The following is a 26,879-nucleotide window of genomic DNA, read 5'->3' as shown; positions in this document are numbered from 1 at the left end:
GACATGGCCCAGATCTCTGTTGCTGTGGCTGTGGTGTGGCTATAGCTCCAATTGAATCCCTAACCTGGACACCCCTATTTGCCACAAGTGGGCCCTCAAAAGCAAAAAAAAAAGAAAAAAGCAATCAGAAAAACCTGAATATATTGATTTACATAAACATCTGAGTAGCTATTCAAAGATAGACATTTTATTTTATTTTATTTTTTATTATTTTTTTAATTTATTTTTCCGCTGTACAGCATGGGGGCCAAGATACACTTACATGTATACATTTTTTTTCCACCCTTTGTTCTGTTACAATATAAGTATCTAGACATAGTTCTCAATGCTACTCAGCAGGATCTCATTGTAAATCCATTCCAAATTGTATCCGATAACCCCAAGCTCCTGATCCCTCCTACTCCCTCCCTCTCCCCCCAGGTGGCCACAAGTCTATTTTCCAGGTCCATGATTTTCTTTTCTGTGGAAATGTTCATTTGTGCTGTATATTGGATTCCAGTTATAAGTGAAATCATATGGTATTTGTCTTTGTCTTTCTGATTTATTTCACTCAGTATGAGAGTCTCTAGTTCCACCCATGTTGTTGCAAATGGCATAATTTTATTCCTTTTTATGGCTGAGTAGTATTCCATTGTGTACATATACCACTTCTTCCTAATCCAGTTCTCTGTTGATGGACATTTAGGTTGTTTCCATGTCTTGGCTATTGTTAATGGTGCTGCAATGAACATGCGGGTGCGTGTGTCTCTTCTAAGTAGAGTTTTGTCTGGATATATGCCCAAGAGTGGGATTGCTGGGTCATATGGCAGTTCTATGTATAGTTTTCTAAGGTATCTCCAAACTGTTCTCCATAGTGGTTATACCAGCTTACATTCCCACCAACCGTGCAGGAGGGTTCCCTTTTCTCTACACCCCCTCCAGCATTTGTTATTTGTGGACTTATTAATGATGGCCATTCTGACTGCTGTGAGGTGGTATCTCATGGTAGTTTTGATTTGCATTTCTCTAATAGTCAGTGATGCTGAGCATTTTTTCATGTGCTTGTTGGCCACCTGTGTGTCTTCTTTGTAGAAATGTCAGTTCAGGTCTTTTGCCCATTTTCCCATTGGGTTGTTGGCTTTTTTGCTGTTGAGTTGTGTAAATTGTTTGTGTATCTTAGAGACTAGGCCCTTGTCAGTTGCATCGCTTGAAACTATTTTCTCCCATTCTGTAAGTTGTCTTTTTGTTTTCTTTTTGGTTTCCTTTGCTGTGCAAAAAGCTTGTCAGTTTGATTAGGTCCCCTTGGTTTATTTTTGCTCAAAGGTAGACATTTTGTATGCGAACAGACGGATGTAATAAGCAGAACAAGTAAGAAATTACATAGTATGTTAGGAAGTTATAAGTGCAATGGAGAAAAAATAAAGACGGAAATAGGTAGTAGAGGAGAGGCTTTGATTTAATGGGCTGGTCTGGAAAGGCCTTTGAGAAGATGGCTTTTGAACAGAGGGAGCCAGCCATGCAGAGTGCAGTCTCCACCTCAGGTGTACACATTTGACATTTTGATAAACACTCCCAAATTGTTAATTATACTTATTTATATTCTCAACAATAGTCTATTGAATGCCCCCATCCCTGCCCTCACCAATTTCGGCTATTATCCATGTGGGGTTTTTTTTAAGACAATTTGGTAGAATAAGGATGGTACCTTATTTTTTTCATTTCCTTGATCATGTTGAGATTGAGCATCTTTATGCTAAAAGCTATTTTATCCCTGTGTACTTACTGTTCCTTTCTTTCTTTTTAACTGGATCTGTTCTTTCCTATACTTCTGAAGGATTTTGATATCTGTTAAGGGAAGTTTTCCACCTTGGTTTTTTTTTTTTTTTTTTTTGATAGTTTTCTTGGCTCTTCTTTTGCAGCTGTCAGAATAACTTATGTTAAAAAAAAACTTATAAGATATTGGGTTGAATTGCATTAAATCTGTAGATTATTTGGGGAGATTTTTTTGACCCTAAATGAGTATTGCCATTAGGGAGCAATGGATGTGCAGCAAAACCCCACAAATCTTGGGGCACCTGCTATAATATGCATTCGTTTCTCACTTCAGTGTGGGTCATCTAGGGTCACTGATCTAGACCAGATTGGCTGGGGCTCTTATTCAAGTTTCAGCTGGGAGGGCATGACACCTCACTGCAGTTTGAACTCTGGTCTGCTCTAAGCGTGTTCTTTCCTGGGCTCAGGCCAAAGAGCACTGGCTACCTAGAGGAAGCCCATCTCATAGTCATAGCAGAGATGCAGAGGACAGGCAGAAGTATGCTATTTCTCTGAAGCCAGCGTGGCCCACTGCCATTCTTGTTCACATCCCAGGGGCCAAGAAGGATGTCCAAGTCTGTAGTCAGGGGTCCATGAAGTACAAGTTAGCATTTGTAGGAGGAACTGCTCAGTTTCATGGCAGAAAGCATGTATGTACTCAGGGAGAATGAAAAATTGGCTCTAATAATTCAGTATGGCACAATGCATGATGAGAAACCTAATGTGTTGCCACATTTGTTCAGTTCCTTTTTTGAATACCCTTGAGTAAAGTTTTATATGAATTTCTATAACTTTTGCATATTTCTTACTAAGTTTGTTTTTTGTTCCTATCAAAAAAAGGATTTTTAAATAATATTTTAAAATTTGTTTTTATTACATTGGAATCTATTTTAATGTTGTGAATTATTTTAATAGATATTTAAATATTCAACCCATCTTTACATTCCTGAATTCTTGTAATAAATCCGTATAGTCAAGGTGAATTATTCCTTTATATTAGCTGTTGGGTATGGTTAACTAGTACTATATTCAGGGTTGCTACTGGATTTAATGAGAGTGGTAGAATCTTTTGCTATCTTTCTTAAATATACTAAAAATAAGGTCAAGAGATTCTTTTTGGTTTAAATAATGAGATTGATATTTTTCATAAAGGAAATGTTATTTTACTAATTAATATTACTTATTTAGACAGTGGAATGGTCTAGACCAGAAAACCAGCATTTCAAGCCATCAAATTAAAAAATGCATAAGTTTATTTCAGCATTAACTGAAATTTTTTTGCAGGATATTGCTTCAAGATAATCAGAATGTGGAAGCACTAAGAATGCTGGCCCTTTACCATTTGTGTAGGGATGGGGATATAGAGAAGGTAAGTTGTATTGTATTATTTATGTTGACTATATTAAATGTATATTTCATTACATACACATGTGCGTGCATGCAAATTAGAGCCTTGAAGTGCTCTTTTAGAATGTATGTCATGGTAATTTTTAGTTGATTTCTAGAAATATACCTTAACAAAGAGGCGGGCTTCTTAAATCACCTAGTAAAGCAAAAACAGTATATAATTAAAATTACCCTGGAAAACTTGTAAAATTATTAATTACAGCATGTGCAGTTTCTTTGTAAAACTCATGTGCAGTAATGTACATGATTAATGTAACATGTGATACTGGGTGTGAAAGAGAACATATACAAAATATAATTCATAGTGTTTTTGCAATTTTATATTGAGTTTGCATAAATTAAATGAATTTAGGATGAAATCCAATGGGACCGTATAAGGCATGTGTTTTTCTAGTAATGCACACATTGACTGTATAGAGAATTGTGGAATGCCAGAATCCAGTCTGAAATAAATAGTATCATAACAAGTATTAGATATAGACTGGTATTTATCTTGGTTAAATTGGTTAATGTGATGGTACCGAGTAAATACTTCAGCAAATACTAGAAGAATCTTAGAAGGAGTAACTCTTCTTTAAATTTTCCAGGCATTGAAATTATTTATGCTAAGTATTGTAATGGTTTTTCTATTCTAGAGAATATTTTATTTTATTTTTGTCTTTTTAGGACTGCACCTGCAACATATGGAAGTTCCCAGGCTAGGGGTTGAATCGGAGCTGTAGCCACTGGCCTGCGCCACAGCCACAGCAACATGGGATCTGAGCCATGTCTGTGACCTACACCACAGCTCATGCCAACGCTAGATCCTTAACCCACTGAACAAGGCCAGGGATCAAACCGGCATCGTCATGGATGTCAGTCAGATTCGTTTCCGCTGATCTACGATGGGAACTCTTATGTTCTAGAGAATATTTTGAATATAAACCAGGCTATACAGGCAGTTTAGGAACTATCTCATATAATATTAATGTTTGTAAATATGTTATCATTCAAATCTCATGTGAATCATGAATTAATTATTGGAGAGGGAACTTGGCAAGTATAGTTAATTGAATACTCTGGGTATCTTTACCCACCTAAAGGTTTCACCATTCAATAACAACTATTAAAGAAACATTTTAAAATGTGATTATTTATTTATAATTGTTGCACTTTTTATAAAAGGACTTTTTATACCTCTTGCAACATAAAAGATTTCATTGGAAGAGGGGAAATTTATAAAAGCAAAGATATTTAAAATATTAATCAAAATATTTATTAGTGTACATGTCATGTATTACGTTCTTTTGTTCTTATTTTACTCTAAGATTAAACTGGATACTTTTGCTTTAGGCTGCCACCAAGCTGGAAAACTTAGGAAATGCACTGGATGCCATGGAACCACAGAATGCTCAGCTTTTTTATAAGATCACAGTAGCCTTCAGCAGAACTGTAAGAGTGCCAACAGAAGTCTGTTATTTGTAGCTGGAAATATAAAATAAGTCACAAAGGTTGAAGCACCAAAGCATGACCTTGATTGAAAATGTGATATGTTTATAAATATGCGATACATTCTTAAGAAAGGTAGATCAGAGGAGATAGTTTCCAACTATCAGAAACCTTCATGGACGAAGTGGCACTTGTGGATCCTTTAAGCATAAGGAAATGCCTTGCAGACAAAGGAAGTGGGAAGTGGTTTATTTTAACCAGAGTGTAGGAGTTATGACTCAGATTGTTCTTTGTGTTTTTGAAGCTATTTGTTTTAAAGTGGGTAATAGAATATTTTTGATGAGGGAAATGGTTGCTATTTTTTATTTATTTATTTATTTATTTATTTTTTTTAGGGCTGCACTCGTGGCATATGGAACTTCCCAAGTTAGGGGTTGAATTGGAGCTGTAGCTGCTGGCCTACACCACAGCCACAGCAATGCCAGATCCTTAGCCCACTGAGCAGGGCTGGGAATCAAACCCACATTCTCATGGATACTAGTCAGGCTCATTACTGCTGAGCCATGATGAGAATGCTTCCTTTTTTTTTTTAATAATAGTAAAGAAATGATTTTATTATGCACACTAAATAAAAAGAAGGTAATCAAGACTGGAATAGAGAGGGTGTTCCAGTCATGGCTCAGTGGTTGTGAACCTGACTAGGATCATGAGGACATGGGTTCCATCCCTGACCTTGCTCAGTGAGTCAAGGATCCGTCATCACCGTTACCGTGAGCCGTGTAGGTTGCAGATGTTGCTCACATCCCACATTGTTGTGGCATAGGCTGGCAGCTGCAGCTCTGATTTGACTTGTAGCTTGGAACTTCCATATACCACAGGTGTGGCCCTAAAAAGACCAAAAAAAAAAAAAAAAAAGAATGGAATAAATATAACAGAATCTTAAAATTGTACAAGAAATGAGAGGATTAAAAGTTAGCTAAATTAGAAAAAATAAAAATAAGGAAAAAGCCACACAAAGTAAGTAAAATAAAATTGAAAGAAAATAATCAAGGATATTAATTGTTAAGTGACATGAATAGTCTGAATTCGTTTATTTAAATACAAAGATCGTCAGATCATGTGAAATTTAGAATAACTGCCCCTCTATCCCCCATTATAAAAATTTGAATTAAGGAGATATTTATCTTTTTTATTTACCTACTTTCAGACATATGGTTCTTATTAGTTGACAACAAATCAGTTTAGTAACAACTCCTAAAAGTTGTTGTGTTCAAGGGTTATTATACATATTCTAACATATTCTAACAGCATTACCATTTCTTGAAATATTTTTGAAGGTTTTTTGGTTTTTTTTTTTAAGAAGATTCTAAGGCATGCTTCTCACTGGTGATACACTTGTCTTTAGAGGTAAAGAAGATACTTATCCTGGTTTTTGATTCAATAATACACAAACACACATCTGTGTATATTTTATATATATGTTTTATGCTATACATATATATTTACACAAACTCACTTATATATATAAAAACTTAAAGAAATGATTGTCTTTTCCCAATTGTAAGGCAATCATGAGGCAGTTGAAAAAAGCTCTAAAAAATATGCTTGTGAAACATCATTAGAAGCAGTATACTTTTTAAGATGGCTGGTTTTTTGTTTTGTTTTGGGTTTTTTTGGCTTTTTAGGGTCATACCCACACATATAGAAGTTCCCAGTCTAGGGGCTGAATCAGCGCTCCAGCTGCTGGCCACAGCTACAGCCATAGCAATGCCACATCCAAGCCACATCTGTGACCTACACCACAGTGCCCGGCAATGCCTGATCCTTTAACCCTTTGAGCAAGGCCAGGGATCAAACCCACATCCTCCTCATGGATGTCAGTTGGATTTGTTTTCGCTGAGCCAGGACAGGAATTCCCAGCTGTTTTTTTTTTTTTTTAAAGCACTACTTAAATTAGGATATTTAAGTTCTTTTTTTTTTTTTTTGTTGTTGTTGTTGTTGTTGTTGTTGTTGTTGTTTCTATTTCTTGGGCCGCTCCCGCGGCATATGGAGGTTCCCAGGCTAGGGGTCCAATCGGAGCTGTAGCCACCGGCCTACGCCAGAGCCACAGCAACGCGGGATCCGAGCCGCGTCTGCAACCTACACCACAGCTCACGGCAACGCCGGATCCTTAACCCACTGAGCAAGGGCAGGGACCGAACCCACAACCTCATGGTTCCTAGTCGGATTCGTTAACCACTGCGCCACGACGGGAACTCCATATTTAAGTTCTAATAGCATATAAACTCTTGCTTGCTGCGTTGTCTAGATAGTAAACAGAGCAGTTTTATTTTTCTTTGGTTATAAAATTATTTTGTTCTACATTTTGCTTCTGTGAAGTACAAATAATGTGTATGTATACACACACACATAAAACTAATTCTCCCATCTGAGTAGAAGTCTTTGGTCTAACTTAATTCTTTTTTTCTTTTTAGTGTGGACGTAGTCAACTCATTCTTCAGAAAACTCAAACATTAGTAGAAAGAGCTTTTAATTTAACTCCTCAGGAATCAGAATTTGCTACAGAACTTGGATACCACCTGGTTTTACAAGGAAAAGTTAAAGAGGCATTGAAGTGGTATAATGCTTCCTTAACACTAGGAGAAAACAATGTCTCTGCACTAATCGGTATGACAGCTTTCTATGAGTATTCCTCATACAGATGCAAGTAATAGTTGCTTTTAATCTCTGCCTTTGAGAAAAGACGTATTTTGCCATGTTCTAAAATTAACCTATTCTCCACTGTTTACAACAGAAGAAAATCATGTACCTTGAAAAATAAAACTTTTACTTCTTAAATAATATCTTGAGAGAATAGATTTTTATGAGATAATTCCCATAAATTATGAATTCCTTAGTAACTGATTTTATATGACTACAAAGCTATTCATTTTGTTTTCTTTCACTCTTTTTCTTCTTCCTGTTTTTTTTTTAATCTAAAACTTCAAGGTATTATGGCCAAAAAAGCCTTATTTAATATTGTTTGTGAAGTGTACATGCCTGAAATGATGTGGACTTTGACTGCTTTTGTTCATTTGGTTTTAGGATGCATTCAGTGTCAGTTGATAGAAGGACAGTTACAGGAGGCAGAGCATCAGCTAGAATTCCTTAGGGAAATTCAGCAGTCTATTGGAAAACCAGCGGTATAGTATTTTATTTTATCAGATGGTAGATCCTAGGTGCTCTTTATAAAATGTGAAATTTTAAATGTCTTAATATTTAGTAATGGTCTTAGAGTACTAAGGTACACTAATTTTATATGTAATTCATTTATTAATTTACCTCCATGTAAAATTAGACTTTATTCTTCCACAAGATTCTAAAAATCCATTCAAGTTAATAAAGTTTGAACAAATATTTCACATAAATAACACTTCATATACATTTGAAGTCTAAGTTGAATTGCCTTATAACTGAATGGGGTCATTTATGAAAACTACTTACTTTTCAGGAATTAACCTATTTACATGCAATTCTTGCTATGAAGAAAAATAAACGACAAGAAGAAGTTATTAATCTGTTAAATGATGCCCTGGATACTCATTTTTCACATTTAGAAGATTTACCCCTTGGCATACAGTATTTTGAGAAGTTAAATCCCGATTTCTTGCTAGAAATTATTACAGACTATTTGAATTTCTGTCCAATGCAGGTAAGTGATTCTGGGACTTAGTCTCAAGGATGCAGCTACATGATGTTTCGTAATATGTGCCAATAAATTGTGTTCCACATGTTAGACTATAATCAGCATCTTAAAATGAAAGTATTTGTATCTGTATTAAGTGAAATAATTTCAATCAAAATATTTGTAGTAATGACTGCTATCAACTAATAAGTATATTGGTTTACAAATACTCATTTGTAATTCATAAAATCTTATAGTCTTGAATTTAAACTATTAGAAGTCATTTAATTCAGTTGCTACGTTGTATTTGAATCTCCTCCATAACTTCTTCAATTAAGTGCTCACCCCATCGCACTCAAAGATGGAGTTCTTATTATATGACTGATTGTTAGACTATATGTCCTATGTTAAGTCAGTCTGTTTTGGAGTTCCTGTTGTGGCTCAGTGGTTAATGAATCCGACTAGGAACCATGAGGTTGCGGGTTCGATCCTTGGCCTTGCTCAGTGGGTTAAGGATCCAGCATTGCTGTGAGCTGTGTGTAGGTCACAGATGCGGCTCAGATCCTGAGTTGCTGTGGCTGTGGTGTAGGCCAGCGGCTATAGCTCCGATTAGCCCCCTAGCCTGGGAACCTCCACATTCTGTGGGAGTGGCCCTAGAAAAGGCAAAAAGACCAAAAAAAAAAAAAAAAAAAAGAAAAGAAAAAGAAAGTCTGCTGTGTGCTTAAAAAAAAAACTCACCCATTTACTGTTCTTCCTTATCTCTCTGGAATGACCTGGAGCAAGTCAAATTACTTAGTCTAGGCAAGGATCATTCCTCATTCATAAAATAGACCTTCAGATTTTGGAAATTAGTTTTGATGTAACTCTAAACAATTCCAGGTTCTCAACCATTCATTTGTTATATGACATAGTTTTAGAACCCTGGTTATGAGCCTGAGGCTATTCTTTATTTTGTCGGCGCCTCATTGAGGTCACTCTTCCTAATATGGATTTGGCCTGCAAGACTTAAGATTAATTCTGGATGTTCATCCAGCTTTTTGTGAATCACATTACATCATCGAACCCTGTTGAATGAACTGTTAACTAAAATCCTTAGATATGTTATTCACTCCAACTTTGGACCCAAGTGTAGGATTCCACATTTAACCCTATGTGGGACATCTCCTCAGAGTTGTTTTCTCCTCAGCTTTATCCCATGACTCCAGATTACTGTATTCTTTTGGATCCTGATCATCATCTAGTTTATGTGGATTTTTCTTGTCAAATATCATCTGCCTTATCTAGCTCCCAGGTAGAACTGAGAAGGGAACCCTGTATTGGGTTACCAGGGAGTTCATTCCGAGTTGATGTAGATCCACTAGTCAACACTCTTTTATTATGGACAGGAAGCAGATGACTTTATTATACACAACTCACAATTCAACACAGTGATAGCGTGATGGGTGCTATCAAATACTTCACTCCTAAAAGCCTAGTTATTAGCATTCTCCCTGATTTACAGCCCCACTAAAAAGGAAATGAGAATAATGACCTTTCCTCACAGAGCCTATGCTGCCTTTCATTGATTATCATGTCCGTTTCAAGACTTTAATATCTATTTTTTCCAACTAACCCCTCTGGAATCACACCTGGCGTTGATCTCAGTCTTAGTCTGAGATACTCATGCAGTATTTAAAATTCATCAACAAAGGCTTGTAGGTACCCAGCACACTATTCAAAGCTGGGGAAATAGTGGCATAAAGACAAACTACAACCCTTGCCTTCTTGAAGCATGAATACTAGCAGAAAGAGACATTATCAATCATATACTGTTAGAACATCACAGAAGAAAATAACAGGGCGGAGAGAGGGAATAGTAATTTTAGATAAGGTGGGCTGGCTAGGCTTCATGAGATGGTAACATTTGAAAAAATGTGAAGGTCATGTGGAAATATGGTAGAGAGTGTTTTAGGCAAATGGAGTGTTATGTGGTGGCCCAGAGGGACACAAGGAGATGAGTGTGGCCACGACAGAGTGAGGAGGTGGGGAGCATTCACCACGAGGTCACAACACAGAAGACCTGTTGTAACTTCTCTGGCTTCAGTTCTGAGAACAGTTGGGAGCCTCTGCAGCACTTCCAGCATGATCCAGTTCAACATTTTTGCAGGATTGTGCTGGTACCTGTGCTGAGACTATATTGTACAAGGAGCAAGAAATAATGTCTTAAGTGGTGGTTGGGTCCTTGGTCCACAGACATCTTATTTTTCCACTATGTAACCTTTAATCAGCATGGTAGAATCTAATTAGCGTTTATAATTCCCAATTTATATTTCAGGGGGAAATATCAGAAAGGCAGACTTGTTTCTCTCTCCAGCTCTGTTCCTACTTCTTTGGCCCTTTTATGTATGGAGTTTTTTAAAAATTAGACAGATGCTGTCTTAGAGATTTGCCATATAAGTCCTAGGTTTTTTCCTATTATTCAGTCTAAAATTACAGTAAAAATGATCGTTGTTTTCCATAAGCAATTCTTAGCAAGTGGTGAAGAACATTATCAGAACCTCACCCTATTGTCTATGCATTCTTTTTTTTTCATTTTTTAAAAATTTTATTGAAGTATAGTTGATTTATAATGTTCTATTAATTTCTACTATACAGCAAAGTGATTCAGTTATACATATACACATATCCATTCCTTGTCAGATTATTTTTCCATATAGGATATCACAGAATATTGACTAGAGTTCTCTGTGTTATATACTTTATTTTCAGTTACAGTGAAAACATAAATATTTTTAAGAATATGCTCTCTATAAAAGAGGCAAAACTAAATGTGAAACTACTATAGAATAATATAAGACAAAGAATGCTGAATTTTACTACATAGGTTATATGTGCTCTAGACATTTCAAGAAGTTGGAGTATTCTAGGCACCAGTATACTCTGAAAATCCTTCTGAGCACACATTTTTTGGTGCCTTAATGTAGTGAGAAGATGTCACACTTTCTTGTTAGTAACAATGGCTTCTTGTAGGAGTGATTGTCAGTAAGAAAGAGAGGCTGTACTCCGGTTAGGAGTCTGTATGTGTGGAGTGTAAGGTTGAGGGGATGGGATAAAGGAAAGAGTAAGGTAAGTAAGTAAGCCAAAGCCAGGAGAGTGAATATTGGATACTTAAACTCTAATAATCACATTTCTAAGTTGTGAGTGGATAACCACTGGACAAAGATTGGTAGACAGCCATTAAAAGAGTAGAAAGGGCTCTACTACTGCTTTAGTTAGTGTATTTATTTGCTATTAATAAAAAGAGCAAAAATTTGGGTGCCTACAGCATGCCAGGTGGAAAAAAGTGGGGAGTATGAAGGTTTGAGACTTTTGGTGTCATATACATTAGTGTGTTCTACATTCAGATTGTACTACAATGACAAAACCTGAATTTTCTAAAATCTGACCTTAAAATATTCTAGAAGGTGGTACAAGTTATTGAATTGAATAAATCAGAGGGCACGTTGAAAGTTGGAACTGCCATTGCCTTGGCTGTCAGTTCCAGCAAGAAACTACCTCTCATTATCTACTCCTTTGAATAGATATAGTTCCTTAGTGAAGCTTTGGAACAGATATGGTCCTTTCACATAATATCAAATGAGTAATTGTATAATAATTTCACAATTATTTTGCTGAGCAAAAGCTGTTATTTAAATAGTTTGTTCATAAATCCCAGGGAGATAAATTAGTATTAGTCTGGTCATAGTAAAGATAAGGGGCAGTAAATTGAATAAGAAAAATTTTAGGAAAATATGTGGGTTTTGCCTTTCACTTTGTAATTAATATGTGTTTATTTTTAGCGGAATAGTGTTATAAACTTATAAAATCATCTACTGATTTGCTTTATTTAGCCTGCAAGTCCTGGGAAGCCTCTTTCTCCATTTCTCAGACGTTGTACCTCAGTCCTAGAGACTATAGTAAGGACTGTACCAGGTCTTCTGCAAGCTGTCTTCCTAATAGCAAAAGTGAAATATCTGTCAGGTAAGATATACATTAAAAGCTTAAAATCACCTTTATATTCTGATGTTGATAAGAACAGATATGAACAAACTAAACACGCCACATATATAGAGAAGAGTCACATATAATCCACATTCTCCATGTGCACAGAGAAGTAATTTTTATCCAAAATAAAACACATGACTTTCTTTACTATTTAATTCTTAAAAGAAAATTACTGTAAACTCTTGTGGGTCAAGTGAATTTCTGGGAAAATACAGTTCTACCGCTTAAAAGTCCATCATGTGGTAGTAGGGCCTGACAAGAAGAGTATATAGTCTTTAATCTTTCCTTTGAAGAGATCATACTCCATAATTGTTGACTCATTGGCATAACCAAATGTGATATTTACCAGGTTTCAGGCCCTTAAGAAATTTATTGATTAATTCCTATTTAGTTTCTTGCTGTACAGAGCTTAAAAAAAATGACCTTAGTTATAACCTTAGCTTTTTAGGACACACACAAACATATATGACTATCATGTGGTATTTATGCATGTACTTTTGCTGGCTGAATGCTATGCAGAGTAAATTATTTTGTAATGTCCTAGAGGGCAGAAGCCAGCTTAAAGATATTCATTCTTGCGTACAGTTACTTCTTATACATAATGGAAAGAATTAAGAGTGACTTTACCAATTTTTTGGTTCTTGGTTTTAACTGTTAAAAAAAAAAGATCTCAAAAGCTTGTTTCACTTCAAAAGTAAATACTGTAGTTGTAAGAAGTGACTCTGTAATACCTTCTTTTGATTGAGTTCTATTGAGCCACACGAGATTTCTACATTCTGCCCAGTTGGAATGGGTGTCACCTACTAGGTCTAGGTGGTCAAACTGGGACTTGGAGTCCTGTGACTACTTTATTAAACACTATTTATTTTCAATTTTGATATAAATCAGTCTCAGTATAGTAATACTTAATTGCCCAAGTCTCTAGGAATGAAAGTCTTGTATATAACCCCATTTAAAAAAATAGAAGCCTGAAATAATGTGAAACAGTGTTGGCACCTGTCTAAATAGCAGTATTCTTGCTAAATTGCCAACTGCAGTGACTTTTGGCACCAACTACCTGGAGTGGACCAAACTTCACAGGTTAGGGGCACAGTGCTGCATCTGTCTACCCTCACATTAGCCAGCAGCCACAAGGTGAGGGATTGCCAGGGCCACCTGCACTTGTGGCTACAAATTTAGGGTTCCTACTCAGGAAAGCGCTGTATTTAGGATTAGAGTGGTATGATAGCAAAGGATATTAATCTGGACCAGCAAAAGGAGGAGATGCAGAGGGTGAGCTCTGGGAGGGCCCCAAATGTGAAGCTTCCATTGTCCTCTCCCTGTGGAGTCAGGACATAACAACTTTCCAACACTGACGCCTGACTACAGCTGTAGGACATTAGCAACCAGGGAAGCTCACCCAAGATTCAGTATCCAGAGTTTTTATTAGGGTTTTATTACATAAGCATGGATTGAATCTTTACCATGTGATCAAACTCAGTCTCTAGATCCCATCGTGCAAGTCAAGCTGGTATATGTGTGGCTCAAAGCCCCACTCCTCTAATCACAGGATTGCTTCCTGGCATAGCCCAGACCCCATCCTGAGTCATGTCAGTAGCATAAACTGTCAGGGCCCACCGTGAGTAACAAAGACATTCCTGTTGCTTGGGAAATTCTGAGCTCTAGAAACTGTCTCCCTGGAACCTGGGATACAGGCCAAATTCTTTTTTTTTTTTTTTTTTTTTGGCAGTCAGATTCTTTATTGCACAAGATCCTGACAAAGGCACAGCTGCAGGACAGAAATTTCTTTCATTTTTAAACCCAAGAGAAGTTGGGCTGTTCTTAGATAAGAATGTGATGTGATCTTTGTTTATATGGGCCTGTTTTTCACACCAATGATAACCCATTTCTCCATTTTTAAATACTTAGTGACCTTCAGAAGTTAACCAGACATATTCTTCCCCATGACCTTTAAAAGGAACAAAAAAGATTACCATCTCAATTATTCATACTGTCTTCACTTTTTCTTCAGTCTCTTATTTGCAACCTAAATTCTTTTCTATGTACTCGCCCGTTAGTAATAACCTCTTTTTTTCAAATTATCTCCTTAATCCTCTTCCTTCCTAAAAGAACATGGGGTAGTAATTTGCATGCAAATTTATTATGTTTAACTTTCCCATTTCCTTTTTTGTCTGCACAGTTCTGAGTGTTGGATTGCAGCACAATGAAGTGAAAATGAACAATGAAAAAGCATGTTTATTATGCTTGATGGCTAATTGACAAATTTTGACACTGTAGTTAATAAGTTACTGTGCTGCCTTAGACAAATTTTTGTTCATTAATTCTCTCTAAGAAAAGTGATTTCTGTTTAAACGGATTTCTGTTAAAAGAAGGTTGAGCCTGTGGGAACTGAAGGCCTGACTGTAAGCTTTATTTTACCTGTTGAGGTGTCAGGTAATGTTACGGAGAGTAACTGAGCAAATGATAACTTAGCATCTTCCTCCCCCCAGCCCCATTCTCCTAGCAGAGTTACATAGGGAACTGGCCTAGCTATACCTGCTTAAGGCCAGTTTATGAGATGGCTAAATGCAAATCAGTGTGGGTTACAGCATGAGAAACTTCTAGCATCTGGAGTCTATGCTGCTATTTCTCTGAAAAGCCTTCTCCTACATTATCTGTAAGCCCAAGGTAGATTCCAATATTCTGTTCTCTTTAATCTTAATCATTTCCTCCTATTTTAAGACTCCCACATGTACTTAAAAACCTATAATAGAATACAGTCTGCAAAAATACTGAGTTGCTAATGATTTACACCTGAAACTAACATAAGATTGTAAATCAACTATACTTCAATTAAAAAAAAAAAAAAAGGAGTTCCCGTCGTGGCGCAGTGGTTACCGAATCCGACTAGGAACCATGAGGTTGCGGGTTCGGTCCCTGCCCTTGCTCAGTGGGTTAACGATCCGGCGTTGCTGTGAGCTGTGGTGTAGGTTGCAGACGCGGCTTGGATCCTGCGTTGCTGTGCCTCTGGCGTAGGCCAGTGGCTACAGCTCTGATTCAACCCCTAGCCTGGGAACCTCCATATGCCGCAGGAGCGGCCCAAGAAATAGCAACAACAACAACAAAAGACAAAAAAAAAAAAAAAAAAAGACAACTCCCAGGTATATAGTGGGTGTGTTTCCAAAACATTTGATATTTCAATTAGTATTTAAAGGCATTTTAAATCTGTAACCCACGTTTCTAAACCTCTGGAATATATCCTTATATCTTTTTTGTTATTTTATGTATGGTAGTAAAATTTCTGGCCAAGAATGATTACTAGACTAAATATTCTTTGTTGGTATTGCACTATAACATTCTAGCTATTTAAGTTTCTGTGTTTTACATAACTTATTTTAATGAAATTGTAAATTAAAATTTTTTTTTTGCCCGGGAAAATAAAGGTACATTTATAGGGCTCTTAGTAACTGTGGTGATTGGATTCTGATCATTTCACATAGTTTTCTTGATTTGCTTCTTGTGGCCAAGGAGTGGCCTGACTTTAGGGGTATTCTTTCATGCAAACTAAAAAGCAGCTGACCAGTGCAGATAGAGGTTAAACTGTGACCCTATGAATTGAGTTCTTTAAGTTCAAACACCAGAACTATCCATAAACTAAATACTTTTTTTCCTTCTTCTCTCGAATTTCTGTCTCTTAGTTGAATTAAAACAGTGCTTTGTTTCCTCATTAGGTGATATTGAAGCGGCTTATAATAACCTGCAGCATTGCCTAGAGCGCAGTCCTTCTTATGCAGATGCTCACCTCCTGATGGCTCAGGTTTATTTGTCTCAGGAAAAATTCAAATTGTGTTCTCAGGCTCTTGAACTTTGTCTGAGCTATGATTTTAAGGTAAGTGTTCCAGGCTCAAGTAGTTAAAAGATATATCACCCTCCTTGAACCTTTAGCAAATGTTTACATATTCAATTATTTTGCATTTTAGTCTGTAATATTTTGCAAATAAAATTTTTAATGGAAAATATTTTGAACTCATGAGCAATAGGAGAAAAAATGGAGGCAACTGTGGTAAAGAATGATAGAGACTTGGTAACAAAAGACCTGGAATTAGTGTCTGGTCTTTTCACTAATATCTCTCTGAACCTCAGTTTTCTTTTCTATAAAGCCAATATAATAATACCCTACAATTATAGTGAACATTAAATGCAATAATGAACTATGTAAAGATAACTGTATCCTTAGAGCATTATGCCAAATATTTTTATGTTTAAGGATTTTATTTTATTGCTTGTTTCTATATTGGACCTTGGTTTTTAATAACTTTTTAAGGTACATCATCAAAGAATGCCTGGTCACTTTGAAAGCTGGTATTTGGTTTGAGGTTAGAAACATGACGTTTCTATCCATGATATTCAGTGTGAACATGCAATATCCCTGAGTCTTATGGAAAATCCCAGGTTTGGGTGCTTCCTCAGCAACCCAGGGTCATAGAGGAGCTCCTCAGACTTTTGCTTTGGTTGGCAGTGTCTTAGACCCTGTGATGTGAGAACCCTTTAGTGCACTGAGGAATTCAGGTTCCACGCATGGTTTGCAGAAGATAATGCCTGCTTCTTAGGATGATAGTTCTCATGATTGGTGGTGCACTGTGACCCCGGTGCCAGTGCCCCACCCTGTGAATCAAAATCTTTGGGAGAAGAACACAAGGTCCAAAGGTAAATGCAATGCCTCGCTGGGGCTCAGGTCCCAGGCTTAGAAGGACTGTAGCCATTAGATGGCTGCCATATCACCTTCTTTTGTGTCCATCTTCTTTGGTCTTCTCTTTGACTCCTTTCTCATTAATTTTATCATTCTTTTTTCTTTTTCTTTTTAAGGCCAGCTGCAGCATATGGAAGTTCCCAGGCTAAGGAAGAATTGGAGCTGCAGCTGCCAGCCTACACCACAGTCATAGCAATGCCAGATCCGAGCCACATCTGTGACCCACACTGCAGCTCGCAGCAGTGCAGGATCCTTAACTCATTGAGCAAGGCCAGGGATTGAGCCCACATCCTCATGGATACTAATCAGGTTCTTAAACCACTGAGCTACAACAGAAACTCCCCATTTTGTCATTCTGTTTTTCTGTATATGCTGTCGATAGCTAAAATAAACAGAGACTTCATTAATATGTATTTTGGAGTAGTATCAAAGGATGAAGTCAAGGTTTAATTAAGATGTTGAAAGCTTTAATCTTCAAAATTGAAAAGAAAGGAGTTCCCACTGTGGCCCAGCAGGTTAAGAACCCAACTAGTGTCCATAAGGATACAAGTTCAGTCCCTGGTCTTGTTCAGTGAGTTAAAGATCTGGTGTTGCCATGAACTATGGTATAAGTTGCAGATGCAGCTTGCATTCCACAATGCTGTGGCTGTGACATGGGCCAGCAGCTGCAGCTCCAATTCGACCCTAGCTTGGGAACTTCCATATGCCGCAGGTGCAGCCCTAAAAAGGAAAAAAGAGAAGAAACTGTGTTTGTAGAAATCTGATAACTTTATATTAGTACTAGAAACTTCAGATAAATTCATTTCCTGAAAATTAAAATAATTACGGAGAATACATTTGCTAGCCTTATAAACTTTTTTGTACCATTTCTCTTCTTTCATGGTCAAAGCACTAATCAGTGTGTCAATTACAGGGACACTAGGTAGTGGCAGGTTACCTGAATTCTGATTTAATTCTGATTTAAGTGATCAGAATGTAAGAGGACAACATAGACCTCAATGCATACAATCAGTGTAGACTGTCCTCAAAGATGCTATTATTTTAATGTTTGATGTATGATAAATTATGTATTTATTGTTGTTAGCATTTCAAGGATGTATTTGTGAATTTTTTTTTTTCAGGTGAGAGAATATCCTTTATATCACTTGATAAAAGCTCAGTCACAAAAGAAAATGGGAGAAATAACAGAAGCAATTAAAACTCTGCGTATGGCAATGAATTTACCAGGGATGAGAACTGGTGCTTCCTCAAAATCAAAATGCACAAAAACTGAAGTTGATGCAAGCCATCGTTTATCAATCTTTCTTGAGTTGGTAGAGGTTCACCGCTTAAATGGAGAACAGGTACATTAAGTTTAATTCAGTGGCTCAGTTATGAACTTTGGTATTTAAGTATATGTAGTATTAGGAAAAGAAAAAGCTAAAATTATTCCCATGGCCACATGATAAAGTTTAGAAAATTTATTTCTCATCACTTGGCACCCCTAATGTTAGATGTAGTTTGCACCTGGATGACTTTATGTGTCAGTGTACTTACATTGGCTACCGTGAAATGTAATAATAAATATATCTGTAATGTTATAATAAGATGTACCATGCTATGTATTTATGTATTAATATAACGCATATAAGGAGTTCCCACCGTGGCACAGCAGAAATGAATCCAACTAGGAACCATGAGGTTGCGGGTTCAATCCATGGCCTTGCCCAGTGGGTTAAGGATCCGGCATTGCCGTGAGCTGTGGTGTAGGTTGCAGACAGGGCTTGGATTTGGCGTTGCTGTGGCTCTGGAGTAGGCCGGTGGCTCTGATTAGACCCCTATAGCCTGGGAACCTCCATATGCCACAGGTGCAGCCCTAGAAAAGACAAAAAGACAAAAAAAATATATCTGTATATAATGTGTATAATAATATAATGTATAATTACCTTGCCTATCATGAAAGGTAATAATAGGACATGAAAGGTAAACTCATAGAACAATCGTAAAATCAAATACTTAAAATACAATTTTTCCCACTGTGGCACAGTGGGTTAAGAATCTGACTGCAGTGGCTCAGGTTGCTGCATAGGCATGGGTTCAGTCCTTGCAATGGTGCACTGGGTTAAAGGATTTGACACTATTGCAGCTACAGCTTGGATTGCTCCCTGGTTGGGAAACTTTCATGTGCCATTAGTGTGGCTATTAAAAAAAAATTAATAAAATAAAAGAATAAACATAGAGGAGTTCCCATTGTGGCTCAGTGGGTTAAGAATCCAACATAGTGCCTGTGAGGCTGTGGGTTAGATCCTTGGCCTGGCTCACTGGGTTAAGGATTTGGCATTGCTGCAGGCTGCAGCATAGGTCACAGGTTTGGCTCAGATCTGGTGTTGCCATAGGTCACAGCTGCAGATCCGATTTGACCCCTAACCCAGGAACTGCCATATGCCACAGAAAAAAAATAAAAAATAAAGATAAATCATTAAAATCAAATAATTTTAAAAAGAATAATACAGATAGAAAACAAGCATGTAATTCTGAGAGAAGGAACCTTGTAGAAGGAATTTAACATCATTTATATCTGTTTTTTAGGTTACAGGAGTTGCTAACCAGTTATTTTCATATTTTACATTTTACTGGGAATTAAGGCTATGTCTGTGATGGAGGATAATGTGAGGAAGAGAATACATATGTATTTGTATTTCTGGGTCACTTTACAGCAGAAATTGACAGAACATTGTAAAGTAACTATAATAGAAAAAATGAAAATATAAAAAATAAATAAGGCTATGTCTAGATACATGCCAAATCTCAAAGAATTTCTATTTCACTGATAAATTGATTCAGTTCTACCATAGATAGTTGATTCTAAGATGCATTTTTTTCACATTTTAACATTTCTTAAATCAGAATGTCTCAGAATCTCTAAAGTTGAGATGAATGAAAACAACATTTTAGATTGGTTGAGGTACAGATTTGGAAATCAGGAAATATATTCACCTGAGGTAATCACAGGGACTAATCTGCCATGTAATGAAGAGCCATGGAGCACAGAAAGTGACTGTGGACTGGATCCCACCAATGATGCACTAATGAACATGGCTACGAGTCAGGCTGCCTGAGTTAGAATTCTGGTTCTATCATTTGTTAACCTCTTAGCTCTCTGTGTCTCATTTTCCTTACTACAAGGCTAGGGTTAATAATAGTAACCTTAGGGGGTTGTGTGAAAATTAAATGGGTTAATACAGCACTGGGTGCAAAGTAAATGTTTATTAAATTACAGTAGCAGCAACACTTGTGTAGTGAATGCTGTTGTGGTAGTTTTGAGAGGACTTTTCAGCTAACAAATATTTACAATGTCATCTGAATTTAGTCTCTGTATTTAGTTTTAAGTATTTGTATTTTTAATAAAAATATCAATATTTCATGAATGTCATAACTGGGCTATATCATGTGTTTGTTCATTCTCTACTAGTAGAAAATCTTCATTTCTAATGTAACTTGTTGAATTTTGGATGTTATTTTAATTTTGTCTTTACAGCATGAGGCGGCCAAAGTTTTACAGGATGCCATCCATGAATTTTCTGGGACATCTGAAGAGCTGCGTGTTACTATTGCTAACGCAGACCTAGCTTTAGCTCAAGGAGATGTGGAGCGGGCTTTAAGCATGCTTCGGAATGTCACTGTGGAACAGCCTTATTTCATAGAGGCTAAAGAAAAAATGGCAGATATCTATCTGAAGCACAGAAAAGAGAAAATGTTATATATCACTTGTTATAGGTAAGTGGTTCTTTCAACTCATTATGTTTTGTATATTTCTCTCCTAAAATTAATCCCTAAGTTTTTCTTTTAACTGCATTTCAGATACTGTACAGATCCTTCCCTTAATGTGTTCCTGCCTCATTCTACTACCACCAACCACAATCACTCTAACCAAGTCTCCTTCTCCCTAAAACAGAAATCCGAGTAATTATGATTATCTCAGCCTGTGGCTGACTCTTGCTGCTCAACTCCTCCCTCATCAGATGTTATTTTTGGACCTGAATCTTCCTGTTTGGGAAGATTCCTGTTTGGGAATCTTCCTGTTTGTGTGTATTCTAATAGCTTAAAAGCATTATGTAATGTAAGAGTTCAGGGGCTCAACAGTCATATTTAATGCTCAACATTGTAGTTAGAAGAAAATTACAGCTTAGTACACACTACACTAAGGTGTGCGTTACAGAAATGACAGGAGTTTTAAAAGTGTCATACACTGAGGCCCTTAGGAGTTGCTGGGATATACAACAGACCTACACAAATGTGTACAGATATACACATATACACAGATATGTGTGCGTTCACACATCATACACAGACATGCTCATATCCTGGCAGGCACAGGTTGCTCTCACTCGTCTCCTCAAAGCAAAAGATAAAGATACAAGCACACACTCCATGTGAGTGAAAATATTTTCATTCTTGAGAACATAGTAAAATATTATGAATTAAGTCGTATTTGTTCATCTATATTTTGTAAATATCAAAGCCCAGAAAGCTGCTGAGATTCTTTGTAGGTGTGAAGTGATTCAGAGAAACTGAGCAGCACCTCCAGTAATAGATGGATGGACTGGAGTTCCTAGATAATATTTTCTGTGATGTTTCTAAGAGGTCAGCACTATTGTCTGTGATGATATAAAAAAGTTTTTAAATGGGGTTGATGTGTTTGGATGCACTATAGTAGTTATAAGCATAGGCTTTTGTTTCAAGTAGATGTCACAAATTAGCTATAGTAAACTCTTAGCATCATCTATAAAATTGTAATAATTTTCTCATAGAGTTTTTGGACCAATTAAATGAGATATTATATATTAAAGACAGCATCACATCATTATTTCAGCAACTTCGGTATTTTGACTTTTAATAGTCTACGTTTTGCAGTTAAAATATAATCAGCAAATATTGAAGTAGAAGATTTTATATTTTTTTAAGGTACCTCATTACATATATATGACTTAGCCATGAATATTGGGGTTCAAGATGCATAGGAGGATAATAAGTGTTTATCATTTCAGAATTAAAGAGAGCAAAACATATATATATTTCTGGATGATGAATGTTTATATTTACTGTGTACCTGTATATACTCTTACTGGCACTTCAGAAAATGGAGAGATATAATAAAAAAAAATGGTTGACCTAGCATAAACAATCTGGGTGTGGGTGGGGTTTTTTTTTTTTTTTTTTTAATGTGACACTATTGGATATGAAGAAGGTACTCTGGAGACTGTTAGTTAATTGAAATAAAGTTTATCTTTTATTTAATTGGTGTAGAAGAAGAAATTTATATTCAATGTACTAAGTAGAGTTGGTCTGATTTCCAGAGAAATTGCTGAAAGGATGCCCAGCCCTCGTTCTTTTCTTCTCCTTGGTGATGCATACATGAATATTCAAGAGGTAAAGTTTCTGATTCTACTGCACTTAGATTTAAAAACTGAAAAAAACAAAACTCTTCTTTATGATTTGTATAACATTCTATTGAAAGGAATTTTTTTTTCCTTCCAATATATTTATCGAGATATACGTGACATACAGCACTCTATAAGTTTTAAGGTGTACAGCATAATGACTTACATAATCATGAAATGATTAGCACAGTACGTTTAGTGACTATCCACCATCCTACATAGCTACAAAATTAAAGAACTAGAAAAACATATTTTTATTTGTGATGAGAACTCTCAGGATTTACTCTTTCAACAGCTTTCTCATATGCACAGCAGGGTTATTTGTATTGATCATGCTGTACATTACATCCCTAAAACTTATTTTATAACCGGAAGTTTGTCCCTTTTAACCACCATCATCCAATTCCTCTCCCCTTGTTTTAATAATGTTTACTTAATATTTGAATATCCAGTCATCACATTAAAAAGGAGACAACCATTTCAATTAAAAAGTTAGTTGTTTTAAATTGAGATCCAAGTATTCAGCACTATCATTTGAAGTAGAGATGATACCAGAAGTAAGGTCAGAGTCATTAAAAGGATGAAGGGAGCTACTGGCTAAGATGGTGTTCTCTTCAAAGGGAAGCAATCCTCTGACCCTCTGGTTCCAGCTTTTATAGTGACTGCCACATGAAAAGTCAAGAAGCTGTCTCATAGTTCTCATGTGACTATGTATGAAGACGTGGGTATATGTGACATGGGTGGGATTATACTAACAAGTTATACTTGTGCTAGTGAGTCACCTCTTTGAAATAGTTAAGGCTTCTAGACTTAATATGTGTCCTTTTAGTCTTGTTAAGTATTCCAAATGTAGAGTTCAATTGTAGAAATGTTCCCATTGAATGCGAGCCAGCTAAGCTGTTATTTTATTGCTTATTTTTTCTATCTGCCAACATTAGCCCGAAGAAGCCATAGTAGCTTATGAGCAAGCATTAAACCAGAACCCAAAGGATGGGACCTTGGCAAGCAAAATTGGGAAAGCGCTTGTCAAAACTCACAACTATTCAAAGGTAAATACTTTAAATTTTGAAATATGTTTGTTGGATCAAATTTGCAAACACTGTTCTACCTGCAACCTCATCATTCCTGGTCAGATTCATTAACCACTGAGCCATGACGGGAACTCCCCATTTGTATCTTAATGGTTGTAAACTCCAGATTTGTCTCTACAAACTGAAATTTGAATTAAAGACTTTCTCAGTGTTTCAGATTCTTCTTTGCTGCATTTTGCAAAGACTGAACCCTAAAGTTTACTTCAGGTTTCATTTTACACCAAAATTCTGCCACCAAAGAAATGATAAACTTACTATTATTTACATCTCTTTCATGATATGACAGAGCATGGTAGATGTACTTTCTCTTGAACCAGATTTGTAAACCATATGCTTTGAGGGGTTTTTTTTTTTAATGGTTGGCTTGTTTTCTAGTAAGGATAATGGATTTTCCTTTAGTTCTTATAATCCTTGTCCTGTTCCTAGTAACTATAGAACAAAAGTACAACAGCTAGCAAAGTATTTACATTCAATAAAGTTCACTAACTTCCGGAATAAAACTCGTAAAGATTTTTGACCAAATACTTTTCTTTAACTACTTGTCACAAGAAATACTAGCCCTTGCATGACATTTGATTCTATAAGAAAAATGGCTTCCTAACCTAGAGTGCAAGTATGTGCATAAGCTGCTTTAAGTCATAATGTATAGAAGTATCTCTGCTTGAATGCCACTCTCATTGCCTCTTTTCCCTAACTGAAATGGATTTTGTTTAGGCAATCACTTATTATGAAGCTGCTCTGAAGAGTGGACAGCAGAATTATCTTTGCTATGACCTGGCTGAGCTCTTACTAAAATTGAAATTGTATGACAAAGCAGAAAAAGTTCTTCAGCATGCTCTAGCGCATGAACCTGGTATGAAAATTTTTCTGATTTGAAAAAATATACTTGAGACATCTTTTTTATTTTTATATTATAGTAATATGAATTTGTATCCTCAGCATGTGAGGTTGGTTGTTCCATTTATCAGAATGTCACTTTACTAAAATATGATATTTAAAAAATCTAAAAACAGATTTATGAAATAGTTAATTAATTGGGTTAAGAAAAGTACTTTCCTAAGTGACATAAAGGATATTTCCTTTACCTGTTTAAATACAAGATGTATTTGCAATTTAAACGTCTTTAATTTTTTTAGAGGTTTTTTTTTTTTTTAAATCAGCACAATTAAAGAATATAATGTGCAAGTCTTCAGTTTCTCCTGTGAATTTTACTTGCCCTGTTATTAAACCTCCCTAGAAGTAACCATTTCTGTATTTTAGTATATGTGTCTTATATATTTATGTATATATCTAAATGTTATCTGCATATTATTTTTTAATATTTTTCCATTATGGTTTATTACAGGATGTTGAATATAATTCTCTCTACTATACAGTAGGATCTTGTTGTTTATCCCCTCTGTGTATAATAGCTTACATCTGCTAACCCCAACCTCCTCCCCCTTGGCAACCACAAGTCTGTTTTGGTCTCACAGAGAGGTTCATTTGTGTCATATTCTAGATTCCACATGTAAGTGATATCATATGGTATTTTGTCTTTCTCTTTCTTACTTAGTATGATAATCTCTAGTTGTATCCATGTTGCTGTGAATGCCATTATTTCACTTTTTTATGGCTGAGTAGTATTTCATTGCTTGTCTGTACCACATTTTCTTTATCCATTCCCCTGTCAGTGGACATTTAGGTTGTTTCCATGTCTTGGCTATTCTAAATAGTGCTGCTGTGAACATAGGGATGCATATATCTTTTTGAATTATAGTTTTATCTGGATATATTCCTAGGAGTGAGATTGCTGGATCATGTGGTAGTTCTATTTTTAGTTTTCTGAGGAACTTCCATACTGTTTTCCATAGTGATTGCACCACTTGCATTCCCACCAACAGTGTAGGAGGGTTCCTCTTTCCCACACCCTCTCCAGAATTTGTTATTTGGAGACTTATTAATGATGGCCATGCTGACCAGTGTGAGGTGGCACCTCACTGTCACTTTGATTTGCATTTCTCTGTTAGTGATGTTGAGTATCTTTTCATGTGCCTGTTGGCCATTTGTATGTCTTCTTTGGAAAATATTTATTTAGGTCTTCTGCTCACTTTTCAATTGTGTTGTCTTTTTGTTGTTGAGTTGTATGAGTTGTTTGTATACCTTGGAGATTATGCCTTGTCAGCTGCATTGTTGGCAGCTATTTTCTCCCATTCCTTAGGTTGTCTTTTTTTTTCTTTTTTTTTTTTATGGTTTCCTTTGTTTTACAAAAGCTGTAAGTTTGATTAGATCCTATTTGTTTATTTTTGTTTTTATTTCTGTTGCCTTGGGAGACTGATATAAGAAAACATTGGTACAATTTATATCAGAGAATGTTTTGCCTATGTTTTCTTCGAGGAGTTTTATGGTGTCATGGTTTATGTTTAAGTCTTTAAGCCATTTTGAGTTTATTTTTGTGTATGGTGTGAGAATGTGTACCAACTTCATTGATCTACATGGAGCTGTTCAGCTTTCCCAACACCACTCACTGAAGAGACTTCTCTCTCCCATTGTATATTCTTGCCTCCTTTGTTGAAGATTGACTGTAAGTGTATGAGTTTATTTCTGGGCTCTCTATTCTGTTCCATTGATCCATGTCTTTTTTTTAACCAATGCCATGCTGTTTTGATTACTGTAGCTTTGCAGTATTGTTTCAAGACTGGGAGGGCCATGCCTCCTGCTTTGTTCTTTTTTTTCAGGATTGCTTTGGCAGTTCTGGGTCTTTTATGGTTCATATACATTTTAGGATTATTGGTTTTAGTTTTGTGAAAAATGTCATGGGTAATTTGATAGGGATTGCATTAAATCTTTAGATTGCTTTGGGTAGTATGGCCATTTTGACAATATTCTTCTGATCCAAGAGCATGGGATGTCTTTCCATTTATTTAAATCATCTTGGATTTCTTTGATTAATGTTTTATTCTTCTCAATATATAAGTCTTTCATCTCCTTGACCAGGTTTATTACTTAAGTATTTTATCTTTGGAGGTATAATTTTAAAGTTTTTTTTTTTTTTAACTCTCCCTCTCTGCTGTTTCATTGTTAGTATAAAGAATTGCACCTGATGATTAACATTAACAATATGTTGATCTTGTATTCTGTTAACTTGCTGAATTCATTTATCAGTTCTAGCAGTTTTTGTATGGAGTCCTTAGGTTTTCTATATATAGTATCATATCATCTGAATATAGCGACAGTTTTACCTCTTTCCTTCCAGTTTGGATACTTTTTCTTTTTCTTATCAGATTGCTGTGGCTAGGACTTCCAAGCATATTGTTTTTAAATGTATCATTCTTGCAGTCTTTTTC

At 36.1% G+C, this 26,879-nt stretch overlaps 1 protein-coding gene across 3 annotated transcripts in view; it reads left to right on the top strand.

Moving 5' to 3' along the window:
* TTC21B (tetratricopeptide repeat domain 21B) overlaps nucleotides 1-26,879 on the top strand; it is an 82,254-nt gene that overhangs the window by 16,982 nt on the left and 38,393 nt on the right. For all 3 annotated transcript variants that reach the window (XM_021074791.1, XM_021074790.1, XM_021074792.1), the window contains 12 exons: nucleotides 3,076-3,160; nucleotides 4,531-4,629; nucleotides 7,101-7,293; nucleotides 7,711-7,808; nucleotides 8,117-8,317; nucleotides 12,160-12,289; nucleotides 16,024-16,181; nucleotides 18,164-18,385; nucleotides 20,560-20,798; nucleotides 22,379-22,451; nucleotides 23,401-23,511; nucleotides 24,268-24,406. In XM_021074791.1, coding sequence (XP_020930450.1) covers nucleotides 3,076-3,160; nucleotides 4,531-4,629; nucleotides 7,101-7,293; nucleotides 7,711-7,808; nucleotides 8,117-8,317; nucleotides 12,160-12,289; nucleotides 16,024-16,181; nucleotides 18,164-18,385; nucleotides 20,560-20,798; nucleotides 22,379-22,451; nucleotides 23,401-23,511; nucleotides 24,268-24,406 — 1,748 coding nt within the window. The remainder of the gene's footprint in view (nucleotides 1-3,075; nucleotides 3,161-4,530; nucleotides 4,630-7,100; nucleotides 7,294-7,710; nucleotides 7,809-8,116; nucleotides 8,318-12,159; nucleotides 12,290-16,023; nucleotides 16,182-18,163; nucleotides 18,386-20,559; nucleotides 20,799-22,378; nucleotides 22,452-23,400; nucleotides 23,512-24,267; nucleotides 24,407-26,879) is intronic.

This window comes from Sus scrofa, chromosome 15 (genome assembly GCF_000003025.6).
Source record: "Sus scrofa isolate TJ Tabasco breed Duroc chromosome 15, Sscrofa11.1, whole genome shotgun sequence".
Taxonomy (NCBI): Eukaryota; Metazoa; Chordata; class Mammalia; order Artiodactyla; family Suidae; genus Sus; species Sus scrofa.
This window is presented reverse-complemented; position numbering and strand designations above follow the sequence as displayed.